We start from the raw sequence: 22054 nt of genomic DNA, 5'->3' as shown, positions 1-22054 counted from the left end.
CCCACTCTCTGTCGGCAGCCGGTTATGTACTGACAAGTGAAGCCAATTTGCTAGGTTAGGTTACATACTGTACAGGTAGCTGACTACATAAATACCGTATTTCCTCTAATATTGACCCGGGCCTTTATTTACCTCAGCTGCAGAGGGTACCAGGCCTTTATTGGAAACAGGGTTATATTAGAGACTGGCCTTTATTTCTAATTCCCTCTTTTTGATAAGTATATTTGCTCATATTTTAGTACGAAGCCTCCTTGTTTTCTGATCTGCTTCTGTTTGGGTCGTTAGGTAGCCGTTTTTTGTTACTGCAGTGCATCATCGATAATTACCGTAATCAACAACGGCACGCTCCAGAGACTTCCGCCGGCAGAGCCATCTTGTGGCATACTGCCATCTTGTGGCACTTGTATGTTACTACAAACTACACTTACATTATATAACAGGCACCAGAATGAATCGTACCCTGTGACACAGAGAATGAACAGACTGAAAGCAGCACAGACTAAACCAATTTTCTCTGCGTTGGCCTAATTTTTCTACTGGCAAACTTTTATGGTATTAAAATTAATTGGAGGATGATATAATCAGATTCAAATTCTGCACGTAGAGGCTTTAAGGGAGTCATTCCTATGTTCCCAGGGTCCTATGTTCCAAGGGTCCTATGTTCCCCATATTTATATGCCACATAATGGGAACATGACAAAGGGTGCTATGTTCCCAGGGTGCTATGTTCCCCAGCTCTATATAGCACATAGTGGGAACCTAAAAAAGATGTTCCCCAGCTCTATATTCGCTTAATATGGCTAGTTAGGGTTAGGGTTATGGTTTGGGTTAAACTTAGGACCCTGGGATAATAGGACCCTGGGAGAGCACACATGTAGAACTGGGGAACATAGGACCCTGGGAACATAGATTTTAAGAGTGCCTGCCAGATATAATGTGCTGGATAGATCGGTCCTGCTTCTTTCAGTTGAAGAGCATTGCAAAAATTAGGTCGTTTTCATCTGTTGCTGGCTTATTGAAGGTTATCCATGCCTACACATCTCATCTCGCTCTAAATCCCTCTCCCGTCTGCACCTAAAATGTTGCAGAAAGGCTTTTAACCAATACCAAGGGTTGGGACCATGCCCATTTTAGCTTCCCTCCACTGGCATTGGCTGCCTACTAGATACCAAATTGGTTTTAAGATTTTATTCATAACATTCAAGACACTACGTAGACCCACCCTAGCGATATGTCTGATCTTTTAACCCCTTATGAGCCAAACCGCAGCCTGAGGTCCTTGGGTAGGGCATTTCTTACTGTCCCCAAATCAATTTATATGCTGTTTCTATTTTACTGTGTTCTTTCTGTACTGTACTCGCTGTATATTTAGTCTTGAGTGAAGCACTTGTAACTATGTTTTGATAGGTGCTATATAAATAAAGTTATTATTATTGTTCATCATAGTTAAGAAGAGTACATTATCAAGGTTGATGACTTCTTCACTTGTTGCTGTTTTCATAGATACCTTCGTTCTGAAAGTCACAGCGTCCGATTTAGATGAGCCATGGAATGAGAACTCTCGGATCGCCTATACCATCGTGGACCAGCAACCACCAGGAGAACACATGTTCAGGATCACCAGGGATGGAGAGATCCGTGTCAAGCAGCCCACACTGGACAGAGAGGTATGGACTATGAATACCGGGCCAATGTTGGACATTTATTAAAAAACAGCTATCAGCCAGTTAGTGGCTGTGTTTCTAAGCACAAAAAAATATGTTCTTAAGGTGAGGCACCATAGGTGAATAGGAAAAATATTATTAATATTAATCATTTTTGGTTGTATTTTGGTATAATTTATGAAACTACAGTAGCTATAAATTTGTAGTATCTCAAAATTGAGCATTCCAGTCAGTATGACCAATAACCAGCTTACTCCATGCATGTAAACATAGCCAGTGTTGTCCACCTCTGGTTGTCTATGGGAAGCCCTTAACCTGAATTGATTCTAATGTGACAAATTGATGGAATTCCAAAAAAGCATGCATGAATATGTTTTATTAGTAGTAGTATTAGTAGTAGTAGTAGCAGTATTTGTGTAGATGTTTTGTGTCCCATGGGCTGCTTCAGATGCCTTTCCACTATGATGAGACTAAAATTCTAGGGGGAAACACTGAAAACTGCTGTTTTCTATTTCAGCTCCATGACACATATATTCTGACGGTGAAAGGTCAGGACCTGAACGGCAAACCAGAGGGAAACACTGGAACCGGCACTGTTACCATTTCCATCCGAGATGTGAACGACAACCTCCCCACTCTGGAGAAAGATGAGGTAGTTATGTTTGATATAACACTGATATAACAACATATTATATATGGATGCATATAGAAATGGATTCCCTGTAGAGGTTTAGAGTTGCATGGTTTAAATGCTGTTTCCTTTGGAGGAAAAAAACATTATGTGACATATGTTAATCTAATGTATATATCACATATAAACAAAGAAATAAAACTGTTTTCGTGAGGGGTGAATGGCCTCAAACAGCATTTAGACACTAAAACATTGGTACTAGTATGTCTTGGGTGCACTAGTTAGCTTAGACTATGTTTCTGCATGAAATATGGGAGAAGTACAGCATAGGAAAAAAGAACCACAAACCACAAATGTGTTCTTGTGGCATAAACAAATCCAAGTCCAGGCACGTGCTGGTTTGAAAGGTAAAAAGGAGAGGGGGATAAGATTTTAAAAACACACCCAGGCATATTGGCCTGTATAGTTTCATCAGGGTTTTGCAACTCTTGCATAGTTTTGTAGTCAGGTTGTGATTTTCGTTTAGTACTGCATAAGGACCCTATTATAGTTAGCTCATTACATGTTTTACCTGCAGTATGCGGGCAGTATTCAGGAGAACACGGAGGGTGTGGAGGTGATGAGGATCAGAGCAGAGGACCTGGACATGAAGGACACAGAAAACTGGGAAGCTGTGTTTGATATCGTCAAAGGCAACGAGGCTGGCTACTTCAGCATCAAGACAGACCCCAAGACCAACGAAGGCATCCTAATGCTTGACAAGGTGCTGCTGAATTAGCAACCTGAGAATTATTGAGAATTCTAATAAAAAAATCTATATCTTAAAAAAATGTCTTAAAATGCAATTAATATGCTCCATGCACACTAAGTGAAAGAAATCTGTTTCTCCACCATGAAAGGATTATGTGAGAGTAGCATATAGGAAGTAATGGTTAAGTTCCCAACTTATGCCAAAACGTTTTTGGTACTTAACCATGACCAAAATCTTACCCTAACCATAAACCAATTGGTTTTAGTTGCCAAACATTAACCAAAGTTTTAGTTGCCTAACGTTACACCTAACCTTAACCAAAATTGTTAACTTGCCTGAACTTAATCATTAGCTAACCTTTTCATGTGACAAACATGTGAAAATGGTGTGTTCAATTTGTGTTCTTGTCACATAATCTAATTTGTGGTGGAGGAACGTAATGTTCACATAATTTGTATCCACAAAATGTAATCTGCATTTAAGAGTTCATGCTCATTTCACTGTTTGTCATTGACAAACACACAAATGGCGACACACAAGCGATCAGAAATATTTTGTGTTTGTATACCAAATATGTAAGAGTATGTAAGAGTTTTTTTGTATTTTTTTCTTCTTTTTGTGTGCCATTCCCCAGGCTGTGGATTACAAGGATGTGAAGGATCTCGAACTAGGACTGGCTGTGAGGAACAAAGTTGAACCATATAATCCTGGGTCAATTATTGGACTAGGAGAAGTATGGTGTCGACTTGCAATTCGGATTCTACCAACTGGAACATCAAGTGGGACCACCAACTATAAAATCTATCCAATCAAAATCAATGTGGTGAACAAGCCACGTTTCGACCCCAAGGTCAAAGCAATTCCCATCTCAGAGGGAGGCCAGACCGTCAACATTAATGAGGTTATTGGTAGCTACCCAGCACTGGATGGAGATACCTTGAAACCAGCTAAGAATGTCAGGTCAGTGCATGCACATACACATAAAATCCCTTTACAGAGGATAATACTCACTGTAGGTTTAATTTACAATACATGAAACAATTGACAGTTTATTTTTGCTGTAGGTATGCCAAAGGCTCAGATCCTGGCAACTGGCTGACCATCGACCCAAAGACGGCTGAGATTAAGCTCAACGAGGTGCCTGACAGAGAGTCTCCATACCTCGTCAATGGGACATATTTTGCTAAAGTGCTCTGCATGACAGAATGTAAAATCTTCCACTATGTGCTCTGCTCCATACCTGATACATTTCAGAATACTCTTATTAGAACAGAGTGGTTCCAAATAAAGTAAATGGCTTACGAAAGTAAAAGGAATGTCTCATCAGACAAAAAGTTGAATGCTTGATTTTATCACTTGCCATCAGCCAAACGCTGGTACATTTTGGCTTTGGCCGAGAAGTCTATCAATTCTACCATACACTTTGGCAGGTTGGGCCCTATTTAAAGGATCTGTAGCGCATGGTCTAAAGCGCATTTAGGGCGTGTCCATGTCCACTTTTGCTAGTTAAACAGCACACAATCTGGGTGCAAAGTAAGGCGCAGGGTGCAAAGGGGTTGTACTCCCATCTCCCATTCCCTTTAAAAGGAAAAGCCAGGTGCGCTTGCACCTTGGCCCATTGCTATTTAAATGGAGGATCCCTCAGCTTTTGTCTGGACTACAGGCTTCTGTAGCCAAGCAAAGACCAGCAGACCACATCAGTAACCTAATGTAGCCTGTAGGGAAAAACATGACAGCCTACTTCAAAACTTCATTCAAAAAAACATTGCAACGAAATCAGCATCTGTGTATATTTAATATATTGAAGTAATGGCTACGCCTACGTTTTCCCATATACTGTATATTGTATTTTAGAAATTCTGAATTTCTAAAATACAATATATACGGGGAATACAATATATATTGTATTTTAGAAATTCTGAATTTGTATTTTAGAAATTCTGAATTTCTAAAATACAATATATATGGGGAAACGGAGGCGTAGGCGTACTTTACATGGAGTTTTGATGGAGTTAGTCAGTGGAAGAAAGGAGGAGAAGGAGAGGGAGAGACTTCACATCTGTCTACTAACGCTCTGTAGCCCGTCATAGTGGTGTAATTTGTGGGTATGTTGTATTTTGGTACAATACTCGTTTTTTAGAATTCTGAAAAGGCCTTTACTATTTTGCATGGTAACGTTGTGTGTGTGTGTTTGAGAGAGAGAGAGAGAGAGACGCATCTGAATAATGCACCCTTTAAATAGCAGGAAAATACTGCGCCATTGACTTTAGACCACGTTTTTGTTGGTCAATGGCGCAATCGCTTTCCACTGCCTCACAATAGCAATGCGCCAACAATGCGCCTGACCACACCTCATTTTAAGACCAGCACAAGACCAGTCGTTAGTAACATTTGTTTCATGCCCTGATGAGTACCAACTGTTAGCAGCAGAGAGCAGCATAGTTTAAAGGAATAATGGTAGATTGTCTCATTGACCAACTTAGCTGTTAAAACATAGAGACCAAAATTATCCATGTGTCACTGGTAGATTGTTGGCTTCAGTGCAAAGGGAAATGCTGACATGTCCTCTTTTCTATATTTCCCTTTACAGACATACCCTTTAAAACAGCCACCGGCACCATAGCCATCGAGGTGGAAGACTTTAATGACCACTGCCCCACCCTGACCAGTAACGTCCAGACTATGTGTACTACTGCTGACACTGTCACTGTGAGCGCTGAGGATGAAGATGCATTCCCCAATTCAGCTCCCTTCAGCTTCTACATCGTCCCAGAGGGCACCAAGGGCAAATGGGTTGTGGAGCATCTTAATGGTGAGGAGAGTACTAATCTAATACTAAGAGTACTTTAGAAAGGGATTAAAAAAAACTAAAGGTAATGAAAGTATGAAAGAAAATTTGAGCAAGGCAAAAAAAAGGCAATTAATAAAAAAAATACATACAAGCAAGTCTATAAAAGTGAGTTAAACGAAGTGATAAAAGATGACAGATTTAGCAGCCTTAAGCCCAAGCAGGTCCAAAGCCCTCTAGACTTTGGAAACTTCAATAGGAACCTGACCAAGGACCTCAGGAAAAATAACTATAGAGCACTGCGTATTAGAGTACTACACTCAGCCACTTCCAGCTGAATACCATGTGATTGTGTTGTTGCCAACAGACACCTCGGCCATCTTCAGGGCCCAGGAGTCCATGTGGCCTGGTTCCTATGAGGTGGCGCTGGAGGTGAAGGACCAGCAGGGATTAGCCTGTCCAGATGTGCAGCATGTCAAGGTGGAAGTTTGTACCTGTGAGGAAGGGAAGGTTTGCGGAGTGCGAGGCGCTAGCAGTAGGACAGGAGCCGAGTTAGGAGCTGCAGCCATCGGACTGATCTTCCTGGGCCTGCTGATGCTACTGTGTGAGTATGATGGGACATTCATCCTGATGAAGGCCCACATGGTCAAATATTTGACTAAAGCCTTGCTTTAGGAACTCATGAGTCCAAGTCAACTCCAAAACCATGTCCAGTCAAGTTTGGGTCAAGATTAGGGCCAAAGCGGGTCGAGACCAAGTCAAGACAGAGATCTGAGCAAACTGAGTCTATCCAAGACTTAGACCAAAATAGGCAATAAACAGTGTACATATCTTTCCAAATATCAAATAAACTAGAAGGGCACTCGGAGAGCGCAGACCTCCGCCAAGATTCATGCTATTATTGCTTGTTCGTGAGTCGGATCCGGATCCGCTCCAAAATTTAATGGGTTCTTCCTTGGCCCATGCTACACCCTTCCACGAAGTTTCACGACAATCGAGCCAATAGTTTTCCGTAATCCTGCTAACAGACAAACAAACAAACGGCACCGAAAACATAACCTCCTTGGCGGAAGTAATGAAGGAGTTTCTTAACAACAGAGATGTAGATCTGTCTGCAGGAGCACTGTACCTGTAAAAACGGTGGGCCCAGAAAGGCTGCACTCGTACTGATTACTCTAACTGGTTGTTGTATAGACCCAGGTCCGCTGCAGGGTGTCCGATAAGAACTTAACCGGATGCCAATCTGTTTCTCAGTGTTCTTTATTCACTCCCACACGATCAACACACGCTCATTTCTCTTACTGATTTCAAACTGGTACATACATGGGGTGTGTGGTTCTGAAAGACAATATAAACAAAACAGAATTGAATGTTTGTTACAATTACTTATAACTCTCAAACTGCCTGTTTACATAAAGTAAAACACAAAGTGGCCAGTAGTGGATATGGCAGTAGCAATGTCATTCATAGTTAACATTTTACTTATTAGATAATAGCCGAAATACCATGACTCAACTCAACATACATTCAGTCTCCCTTCAGGGGAAATTAAGAATTGCAAATGAGCCTACTGCCATCTATTGGTGAAAGGAAAAAACTGCAGTTTCACCTAATTACAATCCTGACAAGAATCAGGGCCACAAGGTCTATATTTAACTGCACATGTGCGACTACGCGCATTGGAGAAGGTTCCGTGGTTACCGTAGCCTATCAATGCTAATAGTGATAGCCTATAAGCATTATGTCAGCCTTCAAAACTTAGCAGTAGGTAGCTCTACACATAAATACTTATCCTGACCAAGAACTGTAATATGTTAAGCCATATACACAACAGTAGTAAAACCAATATAACTCCATAACAATGTACATGAACGAAACAAACACGCTAGCCTGCCACGTGTTATGAGACTGTAAATACTATTGCTATCACGTCCACCACTTATATCCTAAATCTATTTTCACAGTCCTTCCCACTCAATGTTCGGACTTACTTTTAGATGCACACACACAATGTACCGGTCATAAACTTAATCCAGCACTGGAAAGAGTTCTAGGAGCCCGTGAGTCGGGACCGACGTTTTCCACTCTTGAGAGTCACTACGGAAACTAAACGGAAGGGGGCAGTGTGAGGCAGATTGTGGGTGCGTCAATAGTCCGGCGGAGCGAGGTTCATACACTAGGGGGAGAGAAAGGTTATCCTGCTCAGGAAAAAGGGTAAGTCTGCTCAAAGTGATGGCCTTTTTTACAGTACCTTTCAACATCCAACTAATCAATGTGTAGGATTTTGACAAATCAGTGTATAGACGTTTGGGGACGATTACAAACTACACACAAGCATAATCCCTTCAGCTGTTTGTAGTACTGGGGAGAAAATGAACAAAGGTGGACTAGGGTTTGGTCTGTCCGACACGCTGAAAAATATTAGCATTCACTAGCCTGCCACTGCGTGTTAGGTCATGTTCTCTAGGTGTTAGGCTGGGTGTGTGTGTGTTGGGGGTGTGAGATTCTTGGCAGATATTAAACTCATCATTTGTCGATAGATGCAACTGTACATATGTGAAGTAGAAAATATTTGAAATCACTTCTCTACCCAAACTGGAAAAAAACAAATTCTTGCAGCACTGAGGTTTTCAGCTATGTTTTTTTGAGTATATGTTATTTCATGTAAATATTGTGCTTTTTTATGTTCATTAAAAATAACATGGTTTTCTGATCAAATGAATTTTTATTTACATACAACAGAACTGCAACTACGTCACCAGAATGACATGGAAGTCAGCCAAGGACCACTAGAGGTCCCCGAATCACACTTTGGGGAACACTGAGTTACACTGAAACTTTTTGTTTTGTCCACAGTCATTCCTCTGTTGCTGCTCTTCTGCAATTGTGGTGGAGCCTGGGGTCTGCCAGGGGGCTTTACTGAGATGCCCTTTGACACCAAATCACACCTCATGGCCAACCACACTGAGGGTCAGGGCGAGAACACGGTAGGACCATTATCGTTAATGATGTCAGTGTTATAAACTTGTGAATATTGATATGTTGTTCACTGTTGTCCAAGAGCTGAAGACCTCATATGGCTGCCAGAAAATGTGTTATGTCACCTTAAAGTCATACTGAAATTAAAAAAATGACTTTTCACCTTTTTAGCTCATTCTCATCATACCATGCACCTAATTGACAATTTATGCCACAAAATTGCAAAAACTTTATTTAGGAAATCTTTAGTGGTGACTTCTCTGTGTATCAGGAGGCATACATATAAACTAATAAAACCATCGCAGATTTTTGAACAACACCATGCCGCCGCCTCTATACAACTGTTACTCTCCCTAACAGATACCCCATTGGTTTACACTTTTAAATAATCGCTCCCTTATGTCCCACCCCAATCACCATTGTCATCACCCCGATCATGTTTCAACAGGAAATACACCACATTACAGAAGCAAGATGCTCTACAGTTTAATTGTGACTTTAAAGCCATCTATATAGTGCATGCTATTGTATGTAAGACCACTGCTGACTTTCTGTTCTAACACTTTGACTCCTGGCCTATCACAGGAAGTGCCAGTGCTAAACATGATATTACAGGTGGATGGGGAGATGGTCCAAATGGGTAACACCCACTTACTAATGGCTCCTGGGATGCCAGGGGAGTTCCAGAAATCCTTCAACTCCATGGATGGGACATTTTACCGAGATGGTTATGCAGGTGGCTACAGGGAAGGAACATGGGCGATGGGCCAGGGGATGAGCCAGGTGCAGGGCAGTGGCTTCTACTCCGAGTTTGAAAACAGAGAGGCAGGAGGAATGTATCATGGCATTGCCCTGCCAGACTACTACTTGGGACAATACTACACTCAGGTGAGGAATCAGATCACCATTCCACCATTAGGCATTTCTTTTCCTCAACCCAAACTGAAGTCCAAATTTTACTCATATTATAAGTAGAACAAGGAACATGGAGCTTCCTAGGACATGATGTGTTAAGGAATAGTTTCAATATGATCATAATTTGTCTCCCCAACACATTATGATTACAATTATCTTTTGAATGTGGGAAATAAAAAGCAAATTAGATAAAACTTGATACAGCTGGACAGGTGCAATGGAGTGTACCAATTGCCTTGAGGGATATTAGTACCACAATGGCTGCTTTTAAACACAGTTCTCAGTATGAGTACAAGAGAAAAGGAATGTGCCTAATCAACGAACAAGTTACTTTCCATGTTCAAGTTTGAAGATGTAACATTTGCATGGTTTCTTTTGGTTTTTTCTCTGCAGAAGGCAAGCTGTGCAGCGGAGAACCAGGCAGTGAAGGACAGTCTGTTGGTGTACGACTACGAGGGCCAGGGTTCTTCTGCTGGCTCAGTCGGTTGCTCCAGCCAACTGGAGTCTGACAACGACCTCCAGTTCCTCGATGACCTGGGGCCAAAGTTCAAGACCCTGGCTGAGGTGTGCAGGGGCAAGGAGATCCAACCTGAGGTCAAAACAGTGATCAGTCCTCTTCCCAGGTCCCTGCCCAGGCCCACCATCAACACTGTATCCTCAGTATCATCTACAATGTCTGCCCAACAGCAGCTCCCACCACCCCAGCCCAAGGCCACTGTCCCTCAAAGGGAGCAGACTGTGGTCAAGGAGTCATCCAACCATTCTCACATCGTGACGGAAGGCTTGAGCACAGTGAGGGAAGGGATGACGACAGCGAGGGGAGGCATGACCACAGTGAGGGAAGGGATGGCAAACCAAGGCCAGACACTCCTACTACAGCAGCAACCTGTCTACTACACCTCTACCCCTGTACTTCAGCCTATGCACTACATAGTTCAACCACAGCTTCAGAACACTATGCTGCTGGCTGAGACACCAGCAACCAACCTGCAGGGCATGATAATGGTTAACGGTGCCCAGACTGGGCCTGCCCATGGTATGGTGTTACAGCAGTGGTTCTCAAAGTGGGGTCCTTGAAAAGTTTTCAGATTCATTCATTTAAATTATCATGATATAAAAAAAAAGTTTGCACTTCAAATTAGCACTTTTCTCCTTTTCTCCATAATATTTTGTTTAGGAACAGTGTTACTTGCAGCTAATTGATTGATTGTTTTATGGGTATTCAATGTTGAGATGGTGCAAATATTTTTAATACATATCTAATATCTTTCTAATACATTTCTCTTGTGTTGTTCTTTCACATAACTAAGACTATAGAAGTGTAAAAAATAGGCTACGTCAGATTATTCCAAGGGACATACATGTCAAGTCAAGTCAATTTTTATTTATATAGCCCAAAATCACAAATCAGAATGAGTGGGTCCCTGGTATATTCTCTATCTTGTAAGGGGTCCTTGGCTGAAAAACAATTGAGAACCTCTGTGTTACAGGGGCAGACTGTGATGCCCAGTGCACCAGCCCAGGGGCAGGGAATGGTGTTTGTGGAGAGAAGTGGGGTCGGTGGGCAGGGAGTGCATGTGACGGGTGGCGGTGCCAACCTGATCCACACTGGCAACCTGTCGGGCTCTCAGGCCATGATGGTGGTGGAGGGCCAGGTCCCGGTGGGATCCAGGCAGATGCTGCAGGGTAGCCAGACCTGCCTCGTGCAAGGAGGCACTCTGCAGCGAGGGGGGATTTCAGGATCTCAGAGTGTGCTAGTAGTCGAGGGGCCAACAGCAAGTGGAGGACAGCTGGTCCAGGGGGCAGGAGGTCTGTCCCAGATGAGTGGTCTCTCTGGCTCCCAGCGATTCCTCTACAGCTCCACTGGTTCTCAGAACAACATGGTGGGTTTGAACGGGTCTTCCACCACAAGGAGCACAGTCCCTGGCCACCGCAAGGTCGTGATGCAGGAGAAAAGAGTGGTGACCACCGAGAATGTCACTGAATGAGGTGTTGGGAAAACAATAGATAATAGGAAACACCTGAGAAAAAGAAAGTAACGGGGAAGATAACTTGTTCAGGTGTGTCTTTCAATCGTAACGTGTGAAAGTTGTTATATTTTATGTTGTTCCAACTTCTGAAGGCAATCTCAGTTATTCTGATGAGAGACGCTGTAAAACTGTACATGATTCAGTTTATTGGTAGAGGGCCTGTTGCAGCATATTGACTAGGAATGAAGCCTTATGTAGTTTCTGCGTGTGTAAGTGTTTTTAAACCTATTAATTTAGGGTTAGGGTTAGGTTTAGGGTTAGGTTAGACAACCAACCCTAACCCATACAACCTTTGTGTTAGTGCACATTTGTTTGACTTATTTTTTTATTCCTTGTTGGTAAGTTTTTTTCTTCATCTAAGCTTCTTTCCAGATGCAAAGTCCACAATATTACCTACTTTGTTGCTTTTTAAAGAAACATAATAATAACCTTGCATTTGGTGTTGTAGCTACTTTGCTTGTATGTAATAATGGTTTATGATTTCAGGAGTTGAGTTAAATCTCAATCTCGTGTTCATTTATTGTTTTCATAATATGGGCGTTATGAAGCCCTTTGAAACAAACTGTAATTTTTGATAAGGGCTATACAGATAAACTTGACTTGGCTTATTATTATACCAGAGGAATAAACCAATAAGCCATACAAATGTAAAGCACCAGATACATTGTGTTAGAGCAGAGGGTCAAACACACAACTTGCACTGTGGTTTCTAGTGACCCTGCTTGATCTAAACTTGGGTTATTGTTTTGTTTGGTCAGTTAGGTCTTTATATGATGTAATTGTTGCTCTTGAAAACAATGTGCTAATCCTTTCCTGTTATTATTAGTTATTTACCGGTTAGTGTCATATTATTTCACTTTTTCAGAACTTTTTGATTTCATCAGATTCGTTACTCAAAATGGCAACATATGTGATGTTCATTCCAAAACTAAATCCACTTTAGTCCACTTTAATTCCAACTGTAATTAAAATTGAATGGTTCTCAATGGGTTGATCAATTGTACACACTCCAGTATTTGAAGACAGACAAAAGTGCAATGTGCTGTACCTGATTTCTAAAGAGCAATGTTTTTTTGTTCTTTTTTTCCTTGTGTTGTGCATACACAGTCATGTCTCAAATGGTAGCAACATTTATGTTATGATTTTAACACACTTATGAAACACAGGTTCATTTATTATCATACACATGTACATGTATTATTAGATCATTTTATTAGATCATTCTATAATGTGCTAAAATACATTTTGGCATAATAATGTTGGGTTTGCTTCAGAGATATCTATTAGAAATCATTTATGTCAAGCTTGACTGTATAAGTGATTTTTATGTACTTTTTTTTTTTTGTTTATGTGTACTAGACTACTGAAACACTGAAAAGACTGCCAGGTATTTTTTTTTTTTTTTTTTTTTAACGGATAAATACAGATATTAAAGAAAGTTTCACTACCCCTGGCAGCTTGAGGTAGTGCAGAAACTGGCTTGTTCAAGCTGTGTCAATCAGATATTGATCCACAAATAGTTTGCCATTTGCCAAAGATCAATGGGCTGAATGTTGTCTCCCCATTGGGTCTCTGAAACCTGGTTGTGGTGCTTAGCAGTGATGTCAACTTTAGCTTGAAACCCTGTAAAACCTTGTATGTTTTTTTTTTTATGTCACTACTCCAATAAAGCTTTTTTTGTACATAATACTTTTGGTCATCAATCATTTGTGTGTCTGCGTGATACAAGAATACAAGACAATATACTGTATACAAAAGCCTTTTTCTGTGCTGCTGCCGATCTTGGCCAGGTCTCCCTTGAAAAAGAGGTTATTAATCACAATGGGACTTCCTGGTTAAATAAAGCTTAAATAGAGACAAAGAGCACCATTGCACACTTATTTCTCAATAAAAGTATGTGCATTGCACAATTTATTTCTCTATAAAAGTATGTGCTGAATGAAAACTGTAAACAATACTGCAATACTGTAACTTTAAAGTGATTCCTTCTGAAAAATGATCAAACAAAAGACAGTATGACTTATGTCCTTAAAGGACTGGAATGAATAAAGTAAAAATGAATATTCAGCATACAGCACCATTTGTCTATAAACTTGCAATGTGCACTAATGAGAACAACTAAAGCAATTGCCGCATTTTTATGCTGAATGATGATTGTTAATAATTAGCAACTTTGAAGTGCTTCCTTCTGAAAACAGATAATTCATGGAAAATAAATAACCAAGATCTAAAAAAAATACTGTAATAGGAATGTACATTTTTTGAAAATGTGCATGCATATTGTATACTGTATTTATATGTATCATATAGCATATCATATCATATAGCATTTTATATATCATATAGCAGTCTAATTTGGTTTCAGCTCAGCTACTAGTCACAATGTCACAATGTTTTGTTTTTTTTATCATCAAGTGAGATTTTTTTCTCAATAGTATGACTTAGTATCTCATAATATAGTATGACAATAGTATGACTTAGTATCTCATAATTATCACTTAGTACCTCATATGCATTAGTATGTCATAAATATGAGTTATCTCATAATTGCTGGAGACATGGAAAAGTTACTGTGAGGTTTTCAGTTTGTCCAGCAGAGAGCAGTGCAGGTTAAGCCATAGTAGGAACAGAGTCCTATAGGCACATGTGGAAACACTGGTATATAAACAGTGATGTACTGTTAAATAAATAGGACAGTAAACTATGACCTCTATACAGCATACAGCGACCAATACGAACAAAAATATATTATATTTCCAGAAAAGCATACATTTTTTCTTTTTACCCTTAAAAGACCCTCTCATAACTTCCATCTGATTGATCCAGCTTACTATGATGTACTGTATATATTATTCATTTATGTCATAAAGATTTATGTGGTAACATCTGGAGTTTAGGAGTGTTTCCCATTGACTACATCTTCATGTATGGCTAATAGTTCAGACTGCTGGACCAACAGCCAGATGCTTTAATGTCTTGTATGATAAAATTTAATAAGGAAACCGATCAGTTGGTCAGTGCATATTGAAGCTGAATAGAGGCTATAATCATAAAGAACAAAATAAGAATATTATTATAGTATTAGTCTACGTATGCAGTTATAGCTCGTAAAATCTTGCCGCATTTTCATGTGGCATAACGTTTCCAAACTAATAAAAAAAAATATTGTTGATCAAATCGTCTGGGGTTAGCTGCTTTAGGTTGCCTAAACATTTTCATTTACACAGATCAGCAAGTCCAAACGCTCCAGACAAACGCACCATATACGCACTGTTTGTCACCATCTGCCCAGTGTTAGAGAAGACGTGTTCTGACGGGACAGGGGTCCCGGGGTGCAGAGGCACCGCTGTGTTGGTGCTGTCAGCCTTGGAATCCTACCTGGTACGCTGACTTTCCACCAGTCCAATGGATTTGTATCAAGTGGAGGAGGCATTTCTTGCAAGTAGCTCTCCACTTAGGTTTAAAGGTGATTTGCCCAATTGGACTAACCGGCTGAGATTACACAATTCAAACAATTAAGGTTAATCGACGTGATACATAAACAATAAATCGATGATTGATTTATGTCGGACATCCCTATACAGTAACATTTATGTCCTTAAAGGACTGGTAAACTAGTGAAATTTAGAGAGGCACTATCTCTTATTTCCTCGTTCTTTTTGGGTTGTCCTGCACCTGATCCAGGCCCCTCCTTTTCAAGGCATTGTCTCTATTCTGAGTGGATGAAGATGTCCCCACTTCCTAAGAAGAAATGGACCTAGTGTAACAGTTATTACAGGTCCTCCTGATCTCTCAACACTGGAGGCAGTGGGGCCTCTAGATGCTCCAGTAGAGGTAATGGGGCCTCTGGGTGCTCCAGTAGAGGTAGCCTGGCCTCTGGGTGCTCCAGTAGAGGTAGTCTGGCCTCTGGATGCTCCATTAGAGGTAGTGGGGCCTCTGGGTGCTCGAGTGGAGGTAGTGGGGGCTCTGGGTGCTCCAGTAGAGGTAGTGGGGACTCTAGAAGCTCCAGTAGAGGTAGTGGGGCCTCTGGGTGCTTCAGTAGAGGTAGTGGTGCCTCTGGGTGCTCCAGTATAGGTAGTGGGGCCTCTGGGTGCTCAAGTAGAAGTAGTCTGGCCTCTGGATGCTCCAGTAGAGGTAGTGGGGCCTCTGGGTGCTCCAGTAGAGGCAGTGGGGACTCTAGAAGCTCAAGTGGAGGTAGTGGGGCCTCTGGGTGCTCCAGTAGAGGTAGTGGGGACTCTAGAAGCTCCAGTAGAGGTAGTGGGGCCTCTGGGTGCTCCAGTAGAGGTAGTGGGGACTCTAGAAGCTCCAGTAGAGGTAGTGGGGCCTCTGGGTGCTCCAGTAGAGGTAGTGGGGACTCTAGAAGCTCCAGTATAGGTAGTGGGGACTCTGGGTGCTTCATTAGAGGTAGTGGGGCCTCTGGGTGCTCCAGTATAGGTAGTGGGGCCTCTGGGTGCTCAAGTATAGGTAGTGGGGCCTCTGGGTGCTCAAGTAGAGGTAGTGGGGCCTCTGGGTACTCCAGTAGTAAACAACAAACGGCTTCCCGTCTCCACCTGTTTCCTCTATCCATGCCCAGCGCCATTTGTTTTTAACTCCTTTCTAGACGAAGTGTATCTTCGACAGTTTTCATAAGCTTTGTTTCCATTTCCCCGCATGTAGCATGCTACACCACATCAGCGCTATAGTGATAGAAAGTAGTTAGGAACTGCTGTTTTGTATTTTTCTATATTTTTATTCTATTTACACACTTATTGGTTTTGTTACCAATATGCCCAGAGTTGTAAGTCTCAAGAGTCAAGACCAATTTTTATTCTTTAATGATGAATAAAAACTTTAAATCATGAATAAAATAGTCAATAAAAGTATTATTATCATTATTATTATGCAAAAAGGATGTATTTATGCACTTCGGCTTGGTCACCTGACCTCCGCTTCCTGCTGCTGAATGCTACATGTTGCGGCTTGATCAGTCCACACTCTTTACTGTTGGGAAGGCGGTATCCATAGCAGCCAGCAATGTCTGCGTCTTCTGTGGTAATCCAGTTTGGATTTACTAACCATAAGGAGGTTGGGAACAACATAAAACAGTGTGAGGATTTTGTAATACTCGTATTACAGAAACATCTGGACCAACCTTGAGTTTCTCCAGACATCTCGAAAGATCCCCCCCCCCCCCAGAATTGCGAGCCAGCGATCTCGATCTTGACCTTGTACTCTTTCAGTCTCGGTCTTGTCTTGGTCTTGACCATAAAAAGTCTTGGTCTTGTCTTCGGTAAATAAAACCTTGAACATTTTGCACTGCCTACTTTATTTCCTCATTGTTGCTCTGGAAAAAGATGCATGGAAGAAGAGTCAGAAGAGGAAGCAGAGCGGGAGGTGGACGGGAACAACATCCAGAAACTGAAGTGCTAGTGGATGATGAGGCCGAGGTGGAATGTGGAGCAACTGGCAGGGCCATGGGTACTGAGGGTGAAGATGGCAAGGAACCAACAATCAAAGGCCTGGCCAACATTCTCTGGGCCCAAATGGGGCAGCAGCAGGCTCGGGAAGCCCGGATGGAGCAAGAGGCTACACGCCAGGAACAGAGGTTCAAGGAATTACAACATAAGTTTGACCTGCTCCAGCTTGAGATACAGGCCAGAACCTCTCCAGTCCTTGATCCACCCTTGTCCTTGACCCAGGAGCCTCCTTTCAGCATGACTCCATGTCAGGTCAGTCTCGGTTCACCCAGGAGCCCAAGATTGAAAATTCGATAGATTCTGATGATATTGAACACTTTCTGATCACCATTGAATGTATAGCAGTAGCATGTTGGTGTCAGAAGTCTGATTGCTCACTGGTAAAGCCAGAAGTGCATATGTTCACATGGATGTTGATGATTCACTAGATTATGACAAAGTTAAATCTGCCATTCTTAAGGAATCTGACATTAACCCAGAAACGCACCGGCAGAGATTTTATTCTCTGGATGTTGAACTTCATGAAAGTCACAAGGAGCACTATGTGAGACTGAAAGAGCTACAGATGTCACTCGTTTCAATTGACCTGATTAACGCGGTAATACTGCGGTATTGTTATGTTATGTTGTTTCTGGAACATGATAAAGAAATGCTTTCCAATAATTTTAATAGAGTCTAAATTATGGCTGTGCCCAAATTTATGTGTAACCTGTGCTGTGTAGACAAGCATAGTCCCACACTGGACTCAAACTTTATTCAAACTTTAGAGGGGAAGTCAAGAAGGAAGCCTCGCGCTGGCCGGGCAGTTTATTTAACTTAGTTCACAGAAGAGCTGTTTATGGTCTATATCAGCCGAAATGAAAAGTCTCTCCTTAGGAGTCATACAACATACATAGCCTCAGCCGGTTCTACAGCTCCACCTCCCGTGGAGTCAACCAGCGGAAATACAGACAGCGCCACTCGGCCGTTGCTGACCACATTGTGGTCAAAGGGGGTATATAGTAAAATTCTGTCAACAGGATTCAAGCACTCTGCTGCCACCTAGTGTCTACAGTTATCTAGTGCAGCCCCGAAGCGAGCCCGGAAGCGAGTGATATCTGTATACGGGAAGTGGGTGCAACCAAAAGGTAAAACTGTAACTGAAATTGGAGAAATAATCATACTTGAACAGTACCTGAGCTCCAGGCATGGATCAAGGAACATGATCCTGGAGTTGCCCTCAATGCCAGCAGACCTCAGCTAAAGGCCCCACCAGAGCTTCCCCTCAGCCCGTGCCTGTTATCGGTGCTCCATTTGAACATCTGGGTATGGATGTTGTTGGCCCTTTAGAGCGAAGCAAGTCAGGCAACTGGTTCCTGTTGGTTATCACTGACTATGCAACAAAGTAGCCTGAAGTATTCCCTCTTAAGTCAGTCAAAGCTAAATCTGTTGCATTCTGTCTTGTCCAGTTCTTTTCCAGAGTGGGTTTTCCCCAGGAAATACTCACCAACGAGAGCACTTACTTCATGTCAAAACTTCTCACAGATGTATATCAGCTGTTGGCCTGAGAACCAGCCCCTACCATCCACAAACAAACAATCAAACCTTACCAAATGTTGTGTAAGTTTGTCAATGGCACTGGCTCTGATTGGGACCAATGGCTCCCTTATCTTCTATTTGCTTACAGGGAAGTTCCGCAAGCCTCCTCTGGTTTCTCGCCCTTTGAGCTGCAGCTGTATGGTCATGAGGTGAGAGAGCCTCTAACTCTTCTCAAGGAGATCTGGGAGGGAGACTGGGGGCAGGAAGAGCCTGTTAACGTTGTCTCTTATGTCCTCCGTATAAGGAAGAAGCTGGAGAATATAGACTGCTTTTGCTCAGGAAAACATGGCAGCTGCACAGCAACACCAGAAGGCCTGGTGTGACCAGTCTGCCCTTGAGAGGAGCTTTTATCCTGGCCAGAAGATGTTGGTGATGCTGCCACTGATGAGAGCAAGCTACTGGCAAAATGGCAAGGACCATTTGAGGTAACCAAAAAATTGGGCCCTATAACCTATGAAATCTCTACTCCAGGTCAGAGTCGTTCCACCAGGGTACTGCATGTGAACCTCTTAAAGGAGTGGGTACCTAGACCTGTGCAGATAGCTGATGTGTTGCTGATCAGGAAGGTAAAGGATGAGGAAGGTGAGGAGCAAGACTTACCGGTACCAACCTCCCCAGTACTTGATCTGGACCACCTGCCTGAACACCAGCAAACCCAGGTGAGAGCTCTCTCCTGACATATTCCAGCAAAACCCTGCCCACACAACTCTTGTGGAACATGAAATTGTCTTGAAAGAAAATGCCATGATTAAACGCATGAGTTACAGGATCCCTGAATGCGTCCTGGTGTCCCCGAAGGAGGAAATTGATCTCATGCAGTCCCTTGGCATCATCGATCCCAGGCTGCAGGCCTTACCATCATCAGTGATTGGGAATGGTGTCATCAAGCCTCAGGCCCAGAAGGTCCAAGCCATCCAGTTTTGCCCACTCCCACACACCAGAACTCAATTTAAGATTGTGATTATAAAGGAGTTGGATTTGCTATCGAAACATCACGAAAAACGCAAAACTAAACGCCAACTAAATCCACATAATCCATATTAGAAAAGCAAGCCTCTCAACGAGCCGTTTGGACTTCCATAACTTTGTGGCGTCACAAAGGTTCGCTCATTATTTACACAAATGTACAGATTACACAAATGTTTACTTTCTTAATAAAATCTTACCTATGTTGATTACAACAGTCTAAGTCAAAACACTATAACATAAAAACAATTTTGATACCTAAAAGTAAACAATGAAAATAATAATAATAATAATAATAATACATTTAATTTGTAATGCACTTTTCTTTACAAAATGTTTAAAATCTTGGTGTTCTTCTAATTTTTTCATATAAAGGAATCAAAATAATTATACATTGGGACACATAAAAGCAAGGGTTAGCCATAACCCAATACATTTTAATAATTTAGTCAAGCTCTGTGCTCAGGGAAGGAATCTTTGTCAGGAGGCATGTTGTCACATTGATTTTGGGGCATTTTGGGGCCCATAACTATCCAAATTGTAGTTTGGTTAGAAAAAGCCTTATAGTCTGGTCTTCTCTAAACAATGGCTTTTTTTTACATTTTGAGTAATTTACTGGAAACAAAATGTATTACTGATGAAATACCACTTGACAACTTACCCCACGTCAGGGCATGTTTTAACACATGATGGGGCATGTTACTACAAAACTACAGCAACACAACAGAAAGAAACAATACGTGCCAAAAAATGCAAGAACGCCCTCTGCTGGCGAGAGGTGTAAGTGTAAGTCATTTCCTTACAGAATATATACACATATAATATGATGATTTAATATGGTGATTTATGATGTAAAATCGATGATGATGTAAATTCTTAGTCACTTAACGAAAACACTTGTAACAGTAATCTGCCTAACCTACCAAAATAATATTCATTTAGAAAGAAATGAATGTAAGGCTATTTGTAATAAAATATAAAAATAAAGATAAAAATGTAAAGATAAAAGTGAAAGTCCATTAAAATCACATTTTTAAAAAAAAGAGAGAGAAAGTATAAAAGATAAAATAATAAATATCCTAGTGCAGATGAGTGTTGCCCTAAATTTCTTAAAAAGCCCTGGCGAACAGAAAAGTTTCAAGCGCTGATTTAAAACATTCTAGTGGAGGCAGACCTCAGATTTTCTGGAAGTTTGTTCCAGGCATGAGGAGCATAAAAACTAAAAGCTGATTGTCTGAAAAAGCTGGTATTGGTCTGCTTACTGGTCCCAGGGTCAGAACAGGGACCTGGGAACAGGAAGCAGACCAGCACCTGAAGACCTGTGGGGTCTGGTGGGTTCGTAACACTGAAGGAGATCAGAAATGTATTTTGGTCCTAAATCATTTAGTGCTTTATAAACACGAAACAGAATTTTAAACTCAATTCTTTGGCACACAGGAAGCCAATGCAGTGATCTCAGCACTGGACTGATGTGGTCCATGTTCTTAGTCCTGGTCTGAGCCCTGGCAGCAGCACTCTGGATGAGCTGCAGCTTTTTTTTTAGAGAGACCAAGTTGCAAGCTCATTTTGGCACTGAAAGCTATGAAGTGGCAGTTGAGAATTGTGTAGGCGATGTTGGTTACCACCAACCAGACATGTAATTAATAATAATTCTAAAACCTGACTTTCCGGTCCAAAACCAGACATCCGGCAGCCAGGGTTTTGTGTCGTCAATAATAATTGAGTCTGCCACTTTCTGCCCCAGGCAAATTCAGGCCACTCTGTCAGTCAGTCAGTCAGTCAGTCAGTCAGTCAGTCAGTCACTCACTCACTCACTCACTCACTCACTCACTCACTCACTTAAATTTAATTCAATTCAATTCAACTATGCTTTATTTGCATGACAGGAAGGAAACCTACGTTGCCAAAGCAATACAGTACAGCACAGGTGCAGGATATCTTATAATAATAATCAACAATAATAAGAGGTGAAGAATAGTATGATCTAATGATGATTCATTCACTCATTCATTCACTCACTCACTCACTCGCTCACTCAGGGACAGTTTGCACGCAGCCTGCGCTTCATCAGATGGCCTCTAGAGGGCACACCATGGGTCTGCACAGGATCTGTGTTTGTTTTCTCATCCCTGTTTCCCTCCAGAAAATGTTCCCTACAAGATCCAAAGTTATTGGACAGATTTTCACTCAACCATTCAAGATAATATAGGAAAACAATTTGCTATGAGTTCAAGCCTGTATATTAGTTATGACCCAGTTATGATCTTTGACAGACACCGACTGCTTGTTAACTATT

The 22054-nt window shown here is 41.6% G+C and overlaps 1 protein-coding gene across 1 annotated transcript in view; it reads left to right on the top strand.

Moving 5' to 3' along the window:
• Positions 1 to 13438, top strand: part of LOC139659239 (desmoglein-2.1-like) — a 28817-nt gene extending 15379 nt beyond the window's left edge. The window contains exons 9-19 of the mRNA XM_071537454.1: positions 1504 to 1667; positions 2182 to 2316; positions 2873 to 3058; positions 3681 to 4006; positions 4111 to 4253; positions 5637 to 5858; positions 6202 to 6438; positions 8691 to 8821; positions 9399 to 9701; positions 10122 to 10771; positions 11203 to 13438. Coding sequence (XP_071393555.1) covers positions 1504 to 1667; positions 2182 to 2316; positions 2873 to 3058; positions 3681 to 4006; positions 4111 to 4253; positions 5637 to 5858; positions 6202 to 6438; positions 8691 to 8821; positions 9399 to 9701; positions 10122 to 10771; positions 11203 to 11716 — 3011 coding nt within the window. The 3' untranslated portion in view covers positions 11717 to 13438. The remainder of the gene's footprint in view (positions 1 to 1503; positions 1668 to 2181; positions 2317 to 2872; positions 3059 to 3680; positions 4007 to 4110; positions 4254 to 5636; positions 5859 to 6201; positions 6439 to 8690; positions 8822 to 9398; positions 9702 to 10121; positions 10772 to 11202) is intronic.
• Positions 13439 to 22054: the final 8616 nt, after the last annotated feature.

Source organism: Centroberyx affinis, unplaced genomic scaffold (assembly GCF_046629955.1).
Source record: "Centroberyx affinis isolate AG114_WGS23_722 - 3 ecotype Tasmania unplaced genomic scaffold, CSIRO-AGI_Caff_v1 ptg003050l_1, whole genome shotgun sequence".
Taxonomy (NCBI): domain Eukaryota; kingdom Metazoa; phylum Chordata; class Actinopteri; order Beryciformes; family Berycidae; genus Centroberyx; species Centroberyx affinis.
Note: the sequence above shows the minus strand (reverse complement) of the source record. Positions and strands in the feature narration are given on the sequence as shown.